The 22,042-nt window shown below is 41.2% G+C and overlaps 1 protein-coding gene across 3 annotated transcripts in view; it reads right to left on the bottom strand.

The window, feature by feature from the left end:
- The window catches only part of LOC126252933 (centromere protein I-like), a 370,827-nt gene that overhangs the window by 80,842 nt on the left and 267,943 nt on the right, over positions 1-22,042 (bottom strand). For all 3 annotated transcript variants that reach the window (XM_049953938.1, XM_049953931.1, XM_049953948.1), the window contains exon 12: positions 15,953-16,059. In XM_049953938.1, the coding sequence (XP_049809895.1) occupies positions 15,953-16,059 (107 nt within the window). The remainder of the gene's footprint in view (positions 1-15,952; positions 16,060-22,042) is intronic.

Here is a 22,042-nt window from a genome sequence, read left to right as displayed (position 1 = left end):
CCTTACAGTATTTGTCTGAAGTTTACACATTTATGGAACTGTTGGTTGGTTGGTTGGTGGTTTGTGGGGGGCTGAAGGGACTAGACTACAAAGGCTATTGGTCCCTTTTTCCATGACCATGAAACACCCAGAAGGAAGAAAAACAAGCAACGAGATGACAAGGGATGACACAGAACAAAAAAGACATAGACAAAGACCAGAAAATAGGAATTAAACACACACAGAGTGTTACAGTGGTTGGCCGACCATGGAAACAAAAAAGGAAAAGCCAACCACCAAAAGACACATTAAAGACCCCAAATCTGAAACTGTAGACCAAAGGCAAGACTCAACACAAAATAGACGCAAACCCTCAGATCGAGCGATAAAAGCCCCCTGTGTGAAAAAAACTTAAAACTAAGCGTGCCATGGCAGTGTCACCCGTTAAAAATGCAGGGAGCGTATCAGGCAGCGCAAACGACTGCCTGAGCGCAGTTAAAAGCGGACAGTCCAACAAAATGTGGACAATTATCAACACTGAACTACAGGACAAAGAGATGGGTCCTAGCAGCGCAATAAATAACCGTGCGTCAGCCAGGTGTAGCCAATGTGTAGCTGGCAGAGCACAATGGAGTCCTTGCGAGAGGCCCACAAGGAGGAGCGTCACCCACCAGTAGTGTCCTTGATGACCCAAAGTTTGTTGGGTGAAGGCAGGGTGTGCCATTCATCACTCCAGGTACCAAGGACCTTCTGCCGCAAAACTGACTGGAGATCACACTTCAAAAGGCCAAACTCCAGGGTCAGTGCACTGACAGCCTGTTTGGCCAGCCTGTCAACCTGTTCATTACCTAGGATGTCGACATGACCCGGGGTCCACACAAAAACCATGGAGCAGTCGCAATGGGCAAGAGTATGGACGGACTCCTGGATAATCATTACCAGATGAGAGCAAGAAAAACACTGGTCAATAGCTCGTAAACTGTTCAGGGAATCACTACAGATGATGAAGGACTCACCTGGGCAGGAGTGGACATACTCGAGGGCGGGAGAGGTGACTACCAGCACCGCTGTGAAAACACTGCAGCCATCCAGCAACGAGCATTGTTCAGAGTGATCCCCAAGAGTGAAAGCATAACCAACTCGGCCAGCAACCATCAAACCATCGTTATAGACTATGGCAGAGCCACAAACGCGGAAGGATGGAAAGAAAGTGGCGGCGGAGGGCCTCAGGAGGGACTGAGTCTTTTGAATCTTGCGCCAAATCCAGCTGAAGGCATGGACGGGGCACACTCCACGGGGGTATACGAAGATGGGCCCGGAAAGGAGGCGAGAGAGGGAAAAACTCAAGGCCAGAGAGGAGAGACTGGACACAGATCGCAATCGGACAATCAGACACCCTGACCGGAGCCGCCGTTCCGGAGGATAGAAGACCAAGTTTGGGAGCAGGAGACGATAATTGGGATGCCCGGAAAAGCTACAAACATGCACAGCATAAGCGGCCAGCAGGTGTTGGCGCCAGATCCGCAACTGAGGGACACCGGCTTCCACAAGTAGGCTGTCGACAGGGCTCGTGCGGAAAGCTCCAGTGGTGAGTCGGATCCTACAGTGAAGGTTGGGGTCAAGCAACCGCAACCCTGAAGGCAATGCTGAAACATAAGCCAGGCTCCCATAATCGAGATGGGACTAAATCAACATGTGATAAAGTCGGAGAAGGGTAGACTGATTGCCACCCCCAGCTGGTGTGACTCAAGCAATGAAGAGCATTAAGATGACGCCAGCACGTTTGATAAAGCTGCCGAATATGAGGGAGCCAAGTCAAACGGGTATCAAAAAGCAAGCCCAAAAACCGATACATCTCCACCACAGAAAGAAGTTCGCCGTCAAGATAAAGCCATAGCTCAGGGTGAACAGTGCGACACCGGCAGAAATGCATGACGCAAGTCTTGGTGGCCGAGAAGTGGAAGCCGTGCATGATGTCCCAAGACTGTGCCCTGCGGATAGTGCCCTGTAGTTGCCGTTCAGCAGCTGCAATGCCAGTGGAGCTACAGTACATGCAAAAGTCATCAGCATACAAAGAAGCTGATACAGACGTTCCCACAGCTGCAGTTAGCCCATTGATAGTAACTAAAAAGAGGCAGACATTCAAGACAGAGTCATGCAGGACCCCATTCTCCTGACTCAGGAGGAACTATGGGAGAGACCAACTTGCACGTGGAAGGAATGAAGCGACAGAAAATTTTGAACAAAAATTGGGAGCTGGCCCCAAAGACCCCACCCATGAAACGTGGTGAGGATGTGATGTCGCCATGTAGTATTGTAAGCCTTCCGCATGTCAAAAAAGATGGCAACCAGATGCTGATGGCCGGCAAATGTCATATGGATGGCAGACTCCAGGCAGACCAAATTATCGGTGGCAGAGCGACCCGACGGAACCCACCCTGAGATGGAGCCAGAGGGCCCCGAGACTCAAGTAGCCAACTCAACCTTCGGTTCACCATGTGTTCGAGGAACTTGCACAGAACGTTGGTGAGGCTAATGGGGCAGTAGCTGTCCACCTCCAGTGGGTTCTTGCCTGGCTTCAACACTGGTATGATAATGCTTTCCTGCCATTGAGATGAGAACTCACCCTCAACCCAGATACGGTTGAAGAGGTCTAGGAGGTGTCACTGCCAGTCCACCGAGAGGCGTTTGAGCATCTGATAGTGGATGCGATCCGACCCGGGAGCTGTATCAGGGTAAGCAGCTAGGGCACTTTGGAATTCTCACTCACTGTATGGAGCACTGTACGAATTGGGATGGCGCATACGGAATGAAAGGCTCCGATGTTCCATCCACGCTTTCAGGGAGCAGAAGGCCAGTGCGTAATTCGTAGAAGCAGAAATCTGAGCATAATGCTCTGCTATGAGTTCTGCAATCGTGGGTGATTCAGTACAGACTGCTCCATTCAGGGAAAGCCCAGCTATGCTGACTTGGGTCTGATATCCATAGAGTTGCCGAATGTTGGTCCAAACCTGCGATGGAGAGGTACGGATGCCAATGGTGGAGACATGTCTTTCCCAGCACTCCTGCTTCCGGCAGTGAATAAGGCGATGGGCTGGGACATGGAAGTGCTTAAAGGCAATGAGGTGGTCCAGGTTTGGGTGCCTCCTATGACATTGGAGGGCCCGCCTGTGATCTTGAATCGCCTCAGCGATCTCTGGTGACCACCAAGGCACAGTCCTCCGCCGAGGGCACCCGGAAGAACAGGGGATTGCAGATTCTGCCGCAGAAACGATGCCGGTGGTGAGCGTGTGAACCATCATATCAATGGCGTCATGAGAAAGGGGCGCAATAGTGGCAATGGAGGCGAACGAGTCACAGTCAGCCTTATTCGAAGACCACCTGTGGAGGCGCCCAGAAGAGTGGTGCTGCAGCAGTGACAGAAAGATTGGAAAGTGGTCACTACTGCACAAGTTGTCGTGCACACTCCAATGGACGGATGGTAGAAGGCCAGGGCTACAGAATGATAGGTCGATGGCTGAGTATGTGCCATGCGCCACAATGAAATGTGTGTGAAATTTACAAGAGAAAGGTCGAGCTGTGCGAACACCTGTTCAATGACAGTGCCTTGTCGTGTTGCCACCAATCACCCCACAAAGGGTTACGGGCCTTAAAGTCGCCCAGTAACAAAAAAGGTGGCGGAAGTTGGGCCACCAGAGCAGCCAATACGTGCTGCGGGATATCACCATCCGGTGGAAGATAAAGGCTGCAGGCAGTAACAGCCTTGCGGCATCCACACCCTAACAGTGACAGCCTCTAAGGGTGTTTGAAGAGGGACACGCTCACTGCAAAGAGAGTGGAGAACGTAGACGCAGACTCCACCAGATACTCTCTCATAAGCTGCCCGGTCTTACGATGTGCGTTTGAAAAGCCCATGCATAAATAAAAACTACTTACTTGTTTGGGGTAAACCTTTTTTATTTTTCGACATAATCTCTTTTTAGATTTATACACTTTGTCCAACACTGTTCTAATTTGTTGATCCCTTCCGAATAGGAATTGTCCAAGTCTGCAAAATAGCTATTAGTTGCTGCAATCACCACCTCGTTTGAATAAAATCTTTGTCCCGCCAGCCATTTCTTCAAATTGGGGAACAAACAGTAGTTCCAGGGAGCCAAGTCTGGAGAACAGGGGGGATGTGAAATGAGTTGGAATTCTAATTCCATTAATTTTGCGACCACAACTGCTGAGGTGTGTGCCGGTGCACTGTCGTGATGGAAAAGGACTTTTTTGCGGTCCAATCGCCGGTGATTTTCTTGCAGCTCGGTTTCCATACGGACCAATAACGATGAATAATATTCACCTGTAATAGTTTTACCCTTTTCCAGATAGTAGATGAGAATTATCCCTTGCGAATCCCAAAAGACAGTCGCCATAACTTTTCCAGCCAAAGGAATGGTCTTCGCCTTTTTTGGTTCAGGTTCTCCCTTGGTAACCAATTGTTTAGATTGTTCATTGGCCTCGGGAGTATAGTAATTTATCCATATTTCATCCACAGTAACAAAACGACATTTATAAAGTCCTGCAGAATCTTCCTGAAGAGCTGCAAACCATCCTTGCAACATATCACACGATTCCGTTTTTGGTCAAGCGTGAGCAACTGCGGAACCCATCTTGCGGATAGCTTTCTCATGTCCAAATGTTTAAGCAAAATATTATGTACCCATTCACTTGAGATGCCCACAGCACTAGCAATCTCACGCACCTTAACTCTTCTGTCATCCATCACCATATCATTTATCAATGATTTCTGGAGTCATAATCTCCACAGGGCATCCAGAACGTTCAGCATCAGTTGTGCCCATATGGCCACTTTGAAAATTTTGAAACCACTTATAAACTGTTCTAATCTAAGGTGCAGAGTCACCGTTATGTTTATCAAGCTTCTCTTTAGTCTCCTGAGGCGTTTTGACTTCCATAAAGTAGTGTTTAATCACCACACGAAATCCTTTTTCGTCAATTTTTTGACAATCGCTTGACTTCCTTGACTCACACGAATGCCAAACACAAAGAAATAGACCAATATGGCTGAAACTTGGTGTGTGTTCTTTCCAAAGATGCTACTAACTAAACATGACCTCGACACACGCTGGTGGTGCCATCTCTCAGACTTTGAACGGACTTTTCAAATGCCCCCCATATAATAACCCCGACAGCCACGGAGAGTGGGGGTTTGCAACGCCGGAAACCAAGTTTTCTGGAGAGCAATGCAGTAGAAAGGGTGGAGGCTGACACACTTGGAGCCTGCTGGGGCCGAGCGACACCAGCTTGATTTGATTTAACCCATTTAACTGCGGGTCATCTGTCCTGATGCCACCCAATCCGACCGGGGCTCTCCCCACGGTCCACCTGGCAGGATGGCCATTGCCGGAAGTCCCGGTGCCCCAGAAGGATGGGCACCTATTCCTTGGCATATGCGGGGAGATCTCAGCTCAGGCATCAGCAGTGAGATCCCTGTGTTGCCAGGAGGCTACCACCAAGAGGGTACATGACAACCCCTCCACGACGAACTGGCTACCGCACTGGATTTTGGCTGTCGAAATGGTCCAGAACTGTCGTGGGCGTGAAGGATGGTGTTGCACAGGAGATGAGAAGGAGGCAACTCATAAGATGTTGGATGCAAAGCCCGTTACACAACAAGAAGTAGCATGCAAGATCTTGGTGCATGATGGACGAACAAAAAAAAACACTATGTAATGTGTCCCTCCCCAAATGACATGCACTATCAACAGAAATTTGGAAAGGTGGAGGTCAAACGGAAGAGGGGATCATTACATAAAGGCTGAAACATTGGAGACTCCTTTTAATTGCCTCTTATGACAGGCAGGAATACCGCGAGACTATTCTAACCCCTGGACCCCCAGGGGAGTATGGAACTGAAATGTGGACAATAAGCCGTTCAGGCGAGAACGGAACTGAAGCTTTTGATATGTGCTAAAGAAGGATACTGAACATTTGCTGGCTAGATCGTGTAAGTAATTGTGGAAAAAAAAGGAAATTAGTGGCATAACTTGACTACAAGAAGCGATCAGTTGCTAGGATACACCGTGAGGCATCATGAAATAGTCAATTTCATAATGGAGAGAAATCTGGGGATTGAAAATTTCATAGGGAGATTGAGGTAAGATAGACTAGCACAAAGAGCAGCAGCACCAGCAGCAGCAGCCACAACAACAACAACAACAACAACAACAACACACTGATATCATTTAATGTCATTGTATCTCCACTGATTTCATTTCTGTGAATTTGATTCAACTGGTATTAATACTTATGGCAGGGAACGCCACTGTCTTCCACCCAACCCATGCTACTGCCACATACCTTGTGGGAGAACATCTGGCTGTAGTGTTCAGAAGGAATAGGAGATATCAGTGCCACTGAAACTTTTGAGTCAGAACAGGAGCCATGCTTTGAAAGCCTGATGATTAAGACAACTGGAACAAACTTTCACTTGTCACAAGAAAATCTTTTACATTTGTAATCAATAAAGCTTCTACTTTACATCATTTGTTAGATGAAAATGAGGAAAATTCCTCTACTGAACTTTACTTACCTATTGTGTTGAATATTTAGCAAACAAAAGGACAGATGGCGATTATTTTCTCTTTTAATTTATAAAAGGATTACCAGTAGTGAAACATACCTCACAACTACTGAGTGGCAGAGGAGAAATAGCAAACGTCACTACTTGTGGCCCCATTGACAACTTTTTCACATAAAATCTTACAGGCATACTACAATTACTTTCAAAATTTTTGTAAACTTATTTTCAGTTTGATGCAGCAAATATAGTTTGCATGAACTGCAGTTATTGAGAGGAACCTAAGCCAGGGAAGGAGACGAATGATGGTATGACATCTGATAATTCGTGGTTTTGGGGCATTCTGATGCTGACAAATTATTATTAATATTGCTATTACTATTATTTAATAAAAAGGGAAGGTATTAATGATTCTTTATGAAAAAGGATTATATTATGGGAGATATAAATAGGAAGGGCATGTGATCTAGTAGGAAGAATAAAAGGTAGTACAGGGAGTGAAAAAGGAATTAGGTGATGTGATCTCTCAGATGTTCTCATCATGTTTGATCAGCAATGTGGTTCTAGATGTGTACTGAATTGTTGTTTCTATTTTATACACAATATCTCAACATCCGAGCCAGCTGTCTTCTTCAGGTGTTGCAAGTTGTATTGTTACATGTAATCGCTGCCTGTACTCCAATCAGACTGGGAAATACTGTTGGTCTCGCACCACTCTTCATAATCGGGTTTGACTCCTGTCACTCACTGCCCCTTTTGATGTTCTTGTTTTTCAGCTGCTGCTCTGATATTACATGAAACACACATTCTTTCAGTGTTTGTCAGCTGTGGAGAACGTGATGAATGATGAGATCTTAATAACTGAGTATTAAACCACAGGCCTTGTTTAAATTGAAACCTCCATTAAGGTGTATCAGGTTTTCAACATCTTTATTTTGACAGACACCTTAACTGCATTGCCTAATAAAGGTAGTGTCTGCATGACACTGGTATCATCATATTTCGTTTCATGATTATGTTTGAGGCAGTACTTGGTGACAACTGATTGCTTGGTTGCTGAAGCTGGGCATGTTGTTTATGTTCATTGCATCTCTCCTTGTCTCTTTCTTATACTCTGCCCCATGAAAGACATTCCACAATTGAATGGAATGACTGCACCACTAGCTTTCAGAGACCTTGAGTGTTCTTAACATTAGTCTTTGTCAATGATAGCAAAATACACTGGAAGTCATGTTTCTGTAGGAGTCTATCAAATTTCCTAGGTATTGGGCCAGCATAAGTGATCCTTAGCTGCTATATCTATCTCCACACCTTACATCACCAACATCTGCCACAATTAAACTTGGTGTTAAAGATTCTGGTCCACACAGCTTAAACACTTTCACACAAGGAGAGCATTGATGAAGTATTGCAACACATATAAAAAGTGTATCAAAGGGTGGTTACTCAGGTCATCGAATTGAGCAGATGTTGCACTCTCAATCAAGAGTGCTTGACAAAGCGGTAGGTTGGTTGGTTTGTTTGTTTAAAAAACTGCAAGATCATTGGTCCCTCGTTCCTGGTAAAATAATTATACAAGGGAAAGAAGACATACAGTACAACAACGGGAGAAAGGAAGAACCAGAAGAACGACACAAGGACAACCAACACTACTGTGGACAAAACAGGGAACGAAAACCACAGAGAGAAGCAAGAAACATGTAGAAGGGATAAAAACAAGAGAGCAGATGACCGTGGCTGGCCGACCACAAGAATAAAAGGAAAAGCCAGCCACTCTGCGACACATTAAAACATCCAGCCTAAAAGCATTAGAGTGGAGAACACAAAGGGACAAAGGAAATGTGCTAAAACTTATATAGAATGATAAAACCCACCGTCACGTATAAAACGTACAACTAAATTAGTCGATGAGGTGATGTCTGACAATGAGAGGGGGGGGGGGGGGGGCGGCAGAATTGCTTACCTACTTTATGGTGGCCCAATACTGGGAATGATGAATATACTTCTTTGGAAACATGGTAGTGTATTTCACTCCCATCGACAAACGCAAAAAAAAAATTTATTGTAATGTTGAAGATGATCTAAATCTCTAAAAGCCAGGTATGTACCACATTCCACACAGATGTGGTATAGCTGACAGTACATTATAAACTGCAGTCTAAATAAATATATACTTTGTAAGGTAGCAATATGTTGACATAAAACCCACCTTGGTTTAATGGTACCATTCAGGAAGTGTTGTGGAAACAGAAACTACTACATTCTCACTACAACAGAGACTGGAGGGAAACTGATAGGGAAAATTTAATCATCCATAAGGATGGCTACATGTGAAGCCTGCAATGATTTATAGTCAGACCCTGGCAAAATATCTACCAGAAAATCCTACGAGGTATATAAAGTCAATGAATGGCTCTAAACCTCCCATTCAGTCTCATGTGTGTCTGTATGGTACTGAAATTTAAGCCATGAGAAATATTAAATTCTGAATTTCAAAATATATTTACACATGAGGATACTAACATATCAACATCTGACTACCACAAAGACTCACAAATGAGAAATATTAATATTATCACCAACAGTATAGGAAAACAAGTATTCAGGCCCTGATGAAATTCCAGTCATATTTTACACTGAATACAGTGCACAGTTAGATAATGTTCATCATGAATGTCTTGCAGACTGAGCATTTCTGCGTGGCTGAAAAAGAGCACACGTCATTCCTATTTACAAAAGGAGTAGCGGATTGAACGTGCAGAATTTTAGACTAATACTGCTAATGTCCGTCTGATGCAGGATCCCAGAGCATATTATAAACTCCAGCATTATGACATTTCACGTGAAAACAAACTTCTCTCAACGTCTGATGCAGGATCCCAGAGCATATTATAAACTCCAGCATTATGACATTTCAGGTGAAAACAAACTTCTCTCAAAGAATGAGCACTGATTCATGGAAGACAATTCATGTGAAACACATTTCGCTTTACTCATATATGACATCTTGCAAATATTACGTAAGAGCGTATTCAATTTTCCTAGACTTCAAAAAGATGTTCAACACTGTACTACACCATTGACTGTTAATGAAGATATGATCCATGAAGAAGTTTATTACAAATATGTCACAGTTAAGTACAAATATTTTGGTGACTAGTTTTGAACTGACTGGTTCATTCTCAAGCCTGACCTAACGAGGTTAAAATGAAACTGCCTGATATTAATGACAACTGCATAAAATTAGCAATACATGCATCCCAATGGTGACAGATAAATATCATAATATACATATGCTTACTATACAAGTCAAGTCAAGTCAAGTCAAAAGTAAAGTCAAGTCACTCAAGCTTCATTCTCACTTGTATAGTGAGCTTATTGTAACATTTATCTACAATCATTGTATGATGCATGTATTGCTAATTTTACATGGTTGTCATTAAGATAGGCACTTTCAGTGCAGCCTCAGTAGGCCAGGCTTGAGAATAAAACATGCAGTTTGAGATTAGTTTCCAAAATACATGTACTGCAACTGTGACAGATCTGTAATAAACTCTTCAGGAAATAAAATGTGCACAAGATATGTTCATATGGAATATCCTTCCAAATATATGGTTAAACTGATGAATGTTTGAAGTGTAATTGGATATGGTGTTCCCAATATATATTAACAATTTATCTCAGGTGCATCAGCAGCACTGTGAGATTGTGCAGCAATGATTTTGTTATATACAGAAAAATATCAGTGTTGGACAATTGTAAGGAAATGCAGAAAGACTTGGACAAAAATTCCTCTTAGTGTAATTAATGGCAACTGTCTTTAAATGTAAATAAATGCAACATAATGCCTATATCAAAAAGAAAGAACTTTATATTACCAGATTACAAGATTAGTGGTTAACATCTTGAGCAAGCAGCATCATAGAAGTATTTAGGGGAAATACCAAGATGCAATATGAAATGGGACAATGAAATCATTATTAGGGAACACAAATAAAAGATTTAAATTTATTGGAATATTTCTGGGAAAACACAATGAATCTGCAAAGTAACTTGCATAAAAGATGCTGGTGTGAACAGTTCTCAAGTAATGTTCTAGTTTTTGGGGTCCTAATAAAGTAGGTGTTGCACCTACAGTCCTTCACAATTTTGTCAAGGCATACAAGTCAGTTACCCATAGCATCCTGCTTCTGGGGATGGAAAATTGTTGATGCAGCATGGTGTGATGGCCTAATCTACTGCAGTGGCAAACTGAAATACATCATACTATGGCCAGATGCTGAGCACCTCAGTTAACTACGTGACCAAAAGCGACATCCTATGATAACAGAACCGGAATGAGCAACTATAGATGCTTGTTGCTCAGGCTCTAGCTGTATCTTGTCTTCAAAAGCTACCGACACTGCGACCTGCACGACGCCAGTGGACGGTCCCATGTGGGCCAATCAACTCTGTCTGCATCTAGCCACATAATACGCTGACTGCTGGTCTGCGAGTCACTTCTAGACCTGTTTCCGGGGCTCGATCCAGAGCCATGAAGAGTGGGCCGCCTACTTGTGAACTCATTTGGCCTGTGGGCGTCTCCAAGGAATCGTGGATTCGGGTCTTGAATGCCATGCACCTGACCATCCATAGGACCAGCCAGCAGTCCTACACCTGTGTCTACAGCCTGCCAGGCCCCTAACGTCAGTCTTGCATTAGCAATGCTGCTTGTTGCTACTAATTTGTTGAGGCAGGACACTGTCACCTTGGCATCCACGCCCAAGTGGAGCATGCTGCTGTGTGCTTTGCTGAGGCAGCCACTGCTGTCTGGGGGGTCAGCATGTCCCTTTGATCACAGTTTGATATGGTACATGTGGATATGTAACAGGAAACTTAAATGGAAATCCTTTTCTAGTTGATATATGATATTTATTTACATTCCAGAAGCATTTTTGCCTTTAATATAAAAGGTACCATCAGTGGATTTCTTTTTCTCTCCATCACTAATACACCTTGTGAGGATGAAGCACTACACAATGGCTTGCAGAGTACATGTGTAGATTATAACAAACTAAGGCTTATGAATATAATAGAGGGAAACATTCCACGTGGGAAAAATGTATCTAAAAACACAGATGATGTGACTTACCGAACGAAAGTGCTGGCAGGTCGATAGACACACAAACAAACACAAACATACACACGAAAAGCTTTCGCAACAAACTGTTGCCTCATGAGGAAAGAGGGAAGGAGAGGGAGAGACGAAAGGATGTGGGTTTTAAGGGAGAGGGTAAGGAGTCATTCCAATCCCGGGAGCGGAAAGACTTACCTTAGGGGGAAAAAAGGACAGGTATACACTCGCACACACACACACACACACACACACACACACACACACACATCCATCCGTACATACACAGACATGTCTGCTTGTGTCTGTGCATGTGCGGATGTGTGTGTGTGTGTGTGTGTGTGTGTGTGTGTGTGTGTGTGTGTGTGTGTGTGTGTGCGCGCGCGCGCGCGCGAGCGAGTGTGTACCTGTCCTTTTTTCCCCCTAAGGTAAGTCTTTCCGCTCCCGGGATTGGAATGACTCCTTACCCTGTCCCTTAAAACCCACATCCTTTCGTCTTTCCCTCTCCTTTCCTCTTTCCTGATGAGGCAACAGTTTGTTGCGAAAGCTTGAATTTCGTGTGTATGTTTGTGTTTGTTTGTGTGTCTATCGACCTGCCAGCACTTTCGTTCGGTAAGTCACATCATCTGTGTTTTTAAACTAAGGCTTATGGTAGTCTCCTGAGTTAACTGAAGTTTGCAGTGCCATACCACCTTCTTTTGAATAATGTTTACTCCGATTTTTGGTTACAAAGTATGAGATTCATGTTTCTCAAATAGTTGTACTATACATTTATGAATTTACAAAATTTTACATCTTTTCGAATTCGTCCATTATGTAATAATATTTTTGCACATTTCTGCGAGGCAATGCTTTGTTACAAAAATTAGTTATCGTACAGATTTCGCTTTGAAGTGACCTAGGTTCAAAACCGAGTATGTATCTATGCAAAATGAAATTTGGTTTGTATTGTTTCTTGAAATCAATCACAACAAATGCTACATGGATAAAATATTTTTCCAAATTTAACTTACATAATACTCTGTGTAAGTTTAGTGACCAGTAAACAGAAAACTGTTATTATGCCCTAAAATGGACTTCACTTTTTCATAAGTAACTTTATATTTTGCAAGAGGCAACATATGTATTGTCTTACACAGGTAGTGTATTCCATAATTTCAAAAGTTATTTTTAAAAATTATCTGAAACAATCGATGTTACTATTTTTGTTCCTATATATTTTCTAAACATAAAAATACAATTTTGTTTAAATTGTTAAATAACATAAAAACTTAATGTAACTATTAATTTGAACAATGACTGTTCATAGAACATTCCAAACGCTCATTTTCTAATATACAGATCTGAATCCACACCAAAGTGAGCACTTCAGTTTGACACTTTAATTCCTCACTTCAGGGAAGAAACTTCTTGTGAACTCTTTGACTGTGAATATACTGTGCAATTACTCTTTTTTTGTGACTATGAAAAAGGCATGTGCGAACAAGCTCTCTTTAGTGCTAACAGATGAATAATTTAATTTTTAACTATTGTGAAAACTCAGCCTGTAGAATAAATCTTGTGCAGTGATAATGTGAACATTTATTTCCACTTAATTATTTAAGTGCCCAGGACCTCAGATCTGTCCCTAGAGAGAATATGAGGAGCCTGAGTTTTGGGACTGCAACGAAGATGAGTACAATTTTTACTCACATTATGATTAATCTTCAAACTTTTAGCTGGTGTTGTCTCTTTCCATGTAAATTAGGTACTTCCTAAAAAGGCTGTTAAAATGCTAGAACAGTACATTATTATGACACCAATTTGCAACAGTGAATTTTACATAGGAATGGAAAGGACAACACTATAACGCTGAAGATGGATATGAATACTGAAGGATACTGTCCAATAAACAGTTACCAATGCATAGTTATAGTCTAGACTGAAGAACTGTTTACAAAATAAATGAAACAACGTAACCTTTTAATAGAGCACTACAAAAGTCATAATTTAGGTACCTATGTTATATTCTCTCAGACATCACACGTAACACAAATATACTGACTTGTATCTGCATCACAGAGAATGAGCAACAGTAGAAGTATTTTTGAATCACATGTCCCCAAAAGAATGCATTAAGTTTGAGCTTTGAACAGAAAGAGCGACCAACAGTTCAGCGAAGAATGTGATGAGCATGTGCCAGTTACAAGATCATTGCACTGTTCACTCCAGTTGGTACACGGTATGCCAACAGATGCTCTGCGCTGTTAGCAGTTTTCACAAATGTGGAGTATGCTGACATGCAACTCATCTGTGGGCTGCAAGAGGAAGAGCAGAAATAGTGAGACAACAGAATAAAGGAAAATGCCGCAATGTGTGTCATTGAAACCACATCAGCAAAAACATTTTACCCAGTCCACCAACAACGGAGGGAGTATGATTTATTTGTGGTCCCACAAGGATTTGGTGGACAGGAAGGATCCAGTGTGGATGAAGGATGATTTATAGGAAACTGTCACGTAGAACTGGAAAATAAATATTCCATTTCTCAGCACTGCATCATGATTTATTGTGAAATAGTGCACAGAAACTATTTCCATCCCTATCATATGCAGAATACTTCAGCTCTGCTGCTACGAGGCTACCAACAGAAGTTAGCATTCTGCAACTACATTGTAAGCCACCAGTTGCCAGACCAGCTTCTTCCTTCCTTTTAAGGACAGCCCTTTTCATCAACAAAGTCTATTTCTTGAGGGAAGCTGTATCAAATCCTTGTAACAAGCATGCCTGGGCAAAAGAAAACCATTGCAGTGTGTGTGGCAACAACAATATAATAACATTAACTAGGATTATTGCCTGTCATATCATATGGCCTCATGTGTACAGGCATATTATATTTACATTTACTGGATATTTATTTGCTAGAATTATTGGAAGAAGGTTAGCCTGATCCATTGGAGGAACATGGAGATCCTGCTCACTTCTATTTCACAGTGTTACAACATACAGATGAATCTTTTTCTTCAAATGGGGACAAGTTAACTCTTCATGCTCCACCAGCTCCCAGGTTCTGAGGACATGTTTAAATGCAGCCCTTGTGTTGCTATTGCTATTGCTACTGACGCATTTACATGGCCCAGTCCACTAACTTCTCACTGCTGTTAATGAGTAACTTCCATATCTTAGTGAATAAAATAGTTTTGAGTATTTTTCATAAACGTATGTGCCTCTTTGTGTGCTACCATTTGTGGGCAGAAAAAGAAAAGAAAGAAAAACACAACACGTTTTGATATCTTGAACTGTTTATCAAACATGATGGTTGTTGTGACCACAAAATTCCAGCATCTTATCTACATTTCATTCACTGCAATGTATGAGCTAAAATCAACCAAACACAATGTTTACACAAAGTGTTTTTACCTCTGCAAACTCTTTTAAATTTCGTGGAACGTTTCAGTTATTTTGATGCAGCGCAGTAAGTATGATGAATAATGAAAAGAAATTCAGTCCTTTATCAAGTTATTAGACTGTAAGATGTGCAAAAATCACATTTTCTTGCCAAATAGTTTTCTTAAATTCAGATAAGTACTTCACAGCTGCCAGAACACCATCTCTGGGGACAGGCAGCAGCATTTAGCAGGCAGTACAGCCACAACAAAGTCATGCTCATCATGGAATGCAGAGAGCACATCTGTAGCAGTGAAAGGGCTAACTAAGGTCCTATAGCATGACCCTCTAAATCATCAGATCTATCACATCACTTGTTTTCGATTTATACGATCATCTACAATTACAACACACAGATTAAGTTGCTTGTCAACTTCCTTTCTCTATTCCTATGAACTACAACACCCAGACTTTTACAATTTTTGCTAACAATACTTTACTGGATGAATTTGTTTAATTCTACTAACCCATCAGATTGACACTTTAAGGAAACAAATTTTCTGTTTTCACTTAATATGGCCAGTACCAATGTAAAGTTTCAGAATTAGAGAGATTTTCATCTAACACAACATATAAAAACCTGCCAATGCAACATATTAGCTTCACTGAAATATAAACTCTGCCATTCATTTCTACATGAAGTATACTAACTCAACTGGGAGATCAGTACATCATTCACTCAGATTTTGATGTATTCTGACTAGCATGCTGGCATGAAATTCTGGTAGACCAGTGAAACACCTGTTCACTGAGACATACTGATTCCAATTAATGATGAAGAGAAGGAAAGAGAAGACAATGCTAAAAAAAAAAAAAACTTTTTAAAACAATAAGTCTGTAGATTTTCTTACCAAGTTTGAGAAAAGCTGTGCTAAAGTCCTGATGATTGCACACTTTACTTTCACTGATGATGACATAAACAAATTATAGAGGGGTGACAGATAATCCTGCTGCAATTCTGGGGAAAAAAAAGAAAAAAGAAAGGAAACAATTCTCACGTGAACAAAAGTTTTCATTCAAAAGTCATATATAACACTTTCTTTGTGCTTTATTTATGCAAAATTCTAATATTTATTCACTACTTACGGAAATTTTGGTAGGAAAAAAATACAAACCAATGTTGCTTAATGAATATATATATATACACAAGGAAGTCATTTACATACATGTTTTATTTCATTCATTCTAAACATGCTCTCTTGCTGTGTCAAAGACGCCTAACCCCCCCCCCCCCCCCCCAATACAAATTATGAAACTCACAGTATAATACATCATCAAACACTCAAAACATCTGGATATGGAAACAGCATAGCAAGCACTTGCAACTACATCTACATCTACAGTCTGCAAACCACCGTGAAGTGCATGGCAGAGGGTACGTCCCATTGTAACAGTTATTACGGTTTCTTCCCGTTCCATTCACCTATGGAATGTGGATTGAATGATTGTATGAATGCCCCTATGAGTACAGTAATTATTCTTTATTCTGATCTTATCTTCATGATCCCTATGTGAGTGATACGTAGGGGGTTTTACTATATTCCTAAGAGTCATAATTTAAAGCTGGTTCTTGAAACTTTGTTAGTAGACTTTCTCAGGATAGTTTAAGCCTATCTTCAAGAATCTGCCAGTTCAGTTCCTTCGATATCTGTAACACTCTCCCATGCATCAAACAAACCAGTCACCACTCATGCTGCCATTCTCTATACACATTCAGTATCCCCTGTTCGTCATATTTGGTTTGGGTTCCAGACACTAGAGCAATATTCTAGAACTGGGTGCACGAGTGACTTGTAAGCAATCTCCTTTGCAGACTGGTTGCACTTCCCCAGAATTCTACCAATAAACCAAAGTCTGCTACCTGCTTTTGTCACAACTGAGCCTGTGTGATCATTCCATTTCATAACCCAGCTAAGTGTTACATCCAGGTATTTGTATAAGCTGGCAGATTCCATCAGTCACCCATTGGATATTTTAGTCATAGGATACTACATTTTTCATTCTGTGAAGAGCACAATTTTACACCTCTGAAAATTTAAAGCATGTTGCCAATCTTTAAACCACTTTGAAATCTTATCAAGATCTGTCTTAATATTTATGCAGCTTCGTTCAGACAGTTCTTCATTACAGATAACTTCATCACCTGCAAACAGTCGATGGTTACTATTAATATTGTCTGTAAGGTCATTGATATATAACATGAGCGCAAGAGTACCAACACACTTCCCTGGTGCACACCTGAAGTTCCTTCTACATCTAACAATGACTCACCATCCAGATAACATGCTGTGTCCCCCTACCAAAAAGTCCTGAATCCATTTACAGATTTCACTTGATACATCGTATGGTCATACTTTTGACAATAAGTGTATGTGTGGTACTGAGTCAAATGTTTTTTTACTAACAAACACTGCATTTATCCAACTGCCTTGATCCAAAGCTTTCAGTATGTCATGCAAGAAAAGTGAGAGTTGGGTTTCCCACGATCAATGTTTTCGGAATCCATGCTGGTTGGCACTGAGGAGGTCAGTCTGGTCAAGATACCTCATTACGTTTGGGCTCAGAATGTGTTATAAGATTCTACAAAAAATTAATGTCAAGGATATTGGACAGTAGTTTTGTGGATAACTTCTACTACCCTTCTTGTAGACGGGTGTGACCTGTGCTTTTGTGCTTTTGTGCTTTTTCTCAAGAACTGGGCATGGGTTTTTGTTCAAGGAATCTACAACAGGTTATAGTTAAAAAAGGGGTGAACTCAGCTGCAAATTCAGTATAGAATCTGACAGGGATTCCACTGGGCCCTCAAGCTTTGTTCAGTTTTGACGATTTCAGCTGTTTCTCAACACCACTGACACTAATACTTACTTCATCCATCTTTTCAGTGGTATGAGAATTAAGTAAACTAAATGCAAAACTGAGTGTCTTTTTACAAGTTGTTGCAAACTGATGCATAGTCTCAGATATAACAGATCTTGTCAACTACAATATGGACAATGCTATTTTAAAAGTGCCTTATTAATATCCATAAGAATTAACTACAATTATAGGAAGTTGCAAGAAATCTTCCCAAATAATTTTTCAAATCCTCCATCTGCTATATGAGACAGCTCCTACACTGCCTGTACTCCGAATCTTGTAGGTGGAGCTAGTCATGGCCTGATGGGAGTCCTACTGACCAATGTTTATTAACAGTGCATATAGAACATAAAAGTATGAAAAGCGAATGAAGAATCCAATAATGACATTTACCTTCTTTTCCACACATCTTGCTGAATAAAGACTTTGCTGATCCACTAAGGGTCAAGTAGGAAAAATGAAAGATGGTTAGCTGAATCCGAGTACACACCACCAGTATTTTTAAAACTTTGTTTTTCCTGGCATGTCCATCTTATGCATAACGATCCACTGACATGCAAGCCATATGTCAACATCCTCATTTCATCTTCTCCAATTTAAGGTGCAGTAATTCAGACTTGCATAGCCTCATACAGATGAACTTGAACTGAAGTTATGTAGTGAAACTATAAATTCGACAAGCAGCCACGAAATGAAGATCTCAAAAATGCTCAATCCATAGAAATGACATATGCTGCTCGCAGCAGTAGACCTCAGGACACAATGTGTACCACATCATCTGTCTGTTCACCCTGACAATTGTTCCCTGATTTGCCTAAAGAGTACCTCACAGCTAATCTACTCTGCCCCAAACAGTTCATGCAGCACAAAATAATTGAATTTCCCTGCTTGTGGTGTCCCTCACATTATTTGTGGTTGTCTACACATCTATAACAATAGCAGCAGAAACAGTGGTCCTTAATATTACAGGCATGCATATGCAACACACACAGCGCATACAGAGAGGATGCTAGCACTGGTTGATCAATATCACCACCACTGCTATTTTTAAATGATTGCGGAAATATTCATTTTGGTAGTAATTTATAAAGAGTTGGGATGCTCTCTGTTTTGGCACTGGTAGCTCGCAGATGGAGAGCTACTAGTTCCAACATCAAGCATGCTGAAAGTGCCTGCCACATATAAATTGGTCACGAAGCTGATCGAGCTCATGGTGGTCACTTGAGATGCTGATCTGGTCATCTTAAGATGCTTTTAGATTTTTAAGACCAGACTGAATGTGGGTCAAATTTGAGGTTCTTCCACTTCATAAACTGAGAATCCTATGCACAGAATCTACTTCTGTATTTTGGCAGGACCTCAGATATAATTATAATTTTTTTCACAGTCCACATCTTTCTTTGCACAAACATACCAATTCGTCTGTTTAAGGGCGAGTCCCACACGATACCCATTTCATGAGACATGGAACTCTGTCTGAGTCTAGTCCCATAACAATCTTTTCTTGTGACTTAAGCTCACATCCAGACATGAAGATAATAAGAGTCACCATCTGAAGATGAAGCCACATGCCATCAATACCTGCAAACAAGACACCACCAGCAGATGTCACTAGCACATTGACCCTTGCAAGCAGTAACTAGAACAGTTTCTGTGTGATGTATTTCAATCCACACAATATCTCCATGACATTACAGTTGCACATTCCATTCACATCCAGTATTATTATAGATTAAAGATCTGGAACCCTTGTCCTTGGTGGATTGTAAGGCCGATATGTGTTGCACAGACTAATCTACATCCACATACATACTCCGCAAGTTACCACATAGTGCACAGTGGAAGGTACCTTGTACTGCTACTACTCATTCCCTTTCCTTTTCCAGTTGCAAAAAGAATTAGAGAAAATTGAGCCTATATGCTTCTGTACAAGCTCTAATTTCTCTTATCTTTATGATTCTTGAGTGAAATGTATGTTGGCAGCACCAGAATTGTTCTGCAGTCAGCTTCAAATGTCTGCTCTCTAAATTTTCTCAGTAGCATTCCTCAAAAAGAAAGTTGCCTTCCCTACAGGCATTCCATCTGAATTCATGATGCATCCCTGTAATGCCCATATGTTGATCAAAGCAACCAATAACAAATCTACCAGCGCACTTTTAAATTGTTTTGATGTCTTCCTTTAATCCAACCTGGTGAGGATCGAAAACACTTGAGCAGTATAATCAAGAATCAGTTGCACTATAGTACTATACAAAGTCTCCTTTACATATGAATCATACACTCCTAAAATTTTCCCAATACACTGAAGGTAACCACTCGTCTTCTTGTCTTTAGGCACTCATCCCATTTCATACTGCTTTGATTAGATATTTAATCAATATGACTGCAAACAGCTAATGCTATATTCAAATGTTACAGGATTATTTTTTCTACTTGTCTGCATTAACTTACATTTTGCTACACTTAAGGCAAGCTGCTACTCAACACACCAACTGAAAATTTTGTCTCAGTCATCTTGTATCATCCTACAGTCACTCATCAATGACACATTACCGTGCAGCACAGTGTCAATCAGCAAACGAATGTTGATTGCTGCTCACCCTGCTCCTCCTATCATTTATGTATACAGAGAATAAGAGTGATCCCATCACACTTCCCCGGGGCACTCCTGACAATAGTTTTGTCTCTGAAGAATACACGCCATGGAGGACTATGTACTGGGGTTTATTACTTAAGAAGTCTTTGAGTCACTCACATACATTGGAAACTATTCTGTTCAGTCATACCTTTGTTAAAAGTCTGCAGTAGGGCAGTGCTTTCTCGGAATCTACAAATACAGAATCTGCCTGTTGCCCTTTATCTATGGTTTGCAGTACATCATGTGAGAAAAGGGCAAGCTGAGCTTTGCATGTGCAATGCTTTCTAAACCATGCTGATTTGTGGATAGGAGCTTTTCTGTCTCAAGGAAATTTATTGTATTCAAACTGAGAATATGTCCAAGAATTCTGCGGCAACCATTGTTAAGAATATGGGTCTGTAATTTTGTGGGTCCATTCTTTTACCTTTCTTATATACAGGAGTCACCTGCACTTTCATCCAGCCACTTGAGACTGCTGTGTAAGAGATTCACGATAAATGCAAGCTAAGTGAGAGGTCAATGCAGTAGACTACTTTCTGCAACACTGAACTCAGATTCCATCCAGACCTGGTGAGTTATTTGTTTTCAACTCTTTCAATTGCTTCTCTAAACCAGCGATGCCTATAACTACATTCTCCATAGGGAATGTCTGTGCCACGGTGAAATGACACTATGTGTACGATCCTCCTGTGAGAATGATTCCTTAAATGCAAAATTTATAGCTTCAGCTTTCCTTTTGCTGTATTCTATTGCCACATCAGACTGGTCAATGAGTAAGTGGCTAGAAGCCTTCGACCCACTTAACAATTTTGAGTGGGACCAGAACTGTTTTGGATATTCGGCAAGGTCTTTTGCTAAAGTATGATGGTGATAATAATTGTATGCTTAGCACATCAGTCTTTTTGCAGATGCATGAATTTCTACTAACTTTCACCTGTTGTCATCTTTTCATTATTTTCTGAACCAAGTGCGAAGAGCAAAAAGGAACACACAGAGAAATGTGACTGGCTGACCACTTACAAAAATTGGGTAGGCCCGTCAAACTGTTTACAGATTAAGAACATTGTCCTAAAATTTTAGGAAATAAGTTGAACAAATCACAGAACCACGGAACCTTAAAGCTGTCATCACATTTGTTCGAATAGTACTTAAAATAGAGGGCAGATGTGTCGGCAAATCTGCCTCTGCCCTCTGGTCAGAAAATTAATCCACTCCACTACCCCATCACACATGCTGAATTGCAGGAAGTTTCTATGTCTCAGGCATGTATTGTAGCCAATGCTTTCTAGCTTCAAGTTAGCCTAGTGTCTTCGTGTAGCCAACAAACAAAACTTGCCTGCTGTTCACCATCTCTACAGTCGTCTCAAGTGGCAATGGATCAAAATACAGCTAGCATTAAATTTCACTTTGTAATGTTGTATAACTTCCTAGCCTACAACCACAGTAA

This window comes from Schistocerca nitens, chromosome 1 (genome assembly GCF_023898315.1).
Source record: "Schistocerca nitens isolate TAMUIC-IGC-003100 chromosome 1, iqSchNite1.1, whole genome shotgun sequence".
Lineage (NCBI taxonomy): Eukaryota > Metazoa > Arthropoda > Insecta > Orthoptera > Acrididae > Schistocerca > Schistocerca nitens.
This window is presented reverse-complemented; position numbering and strand designations above follow the sequence as displayed.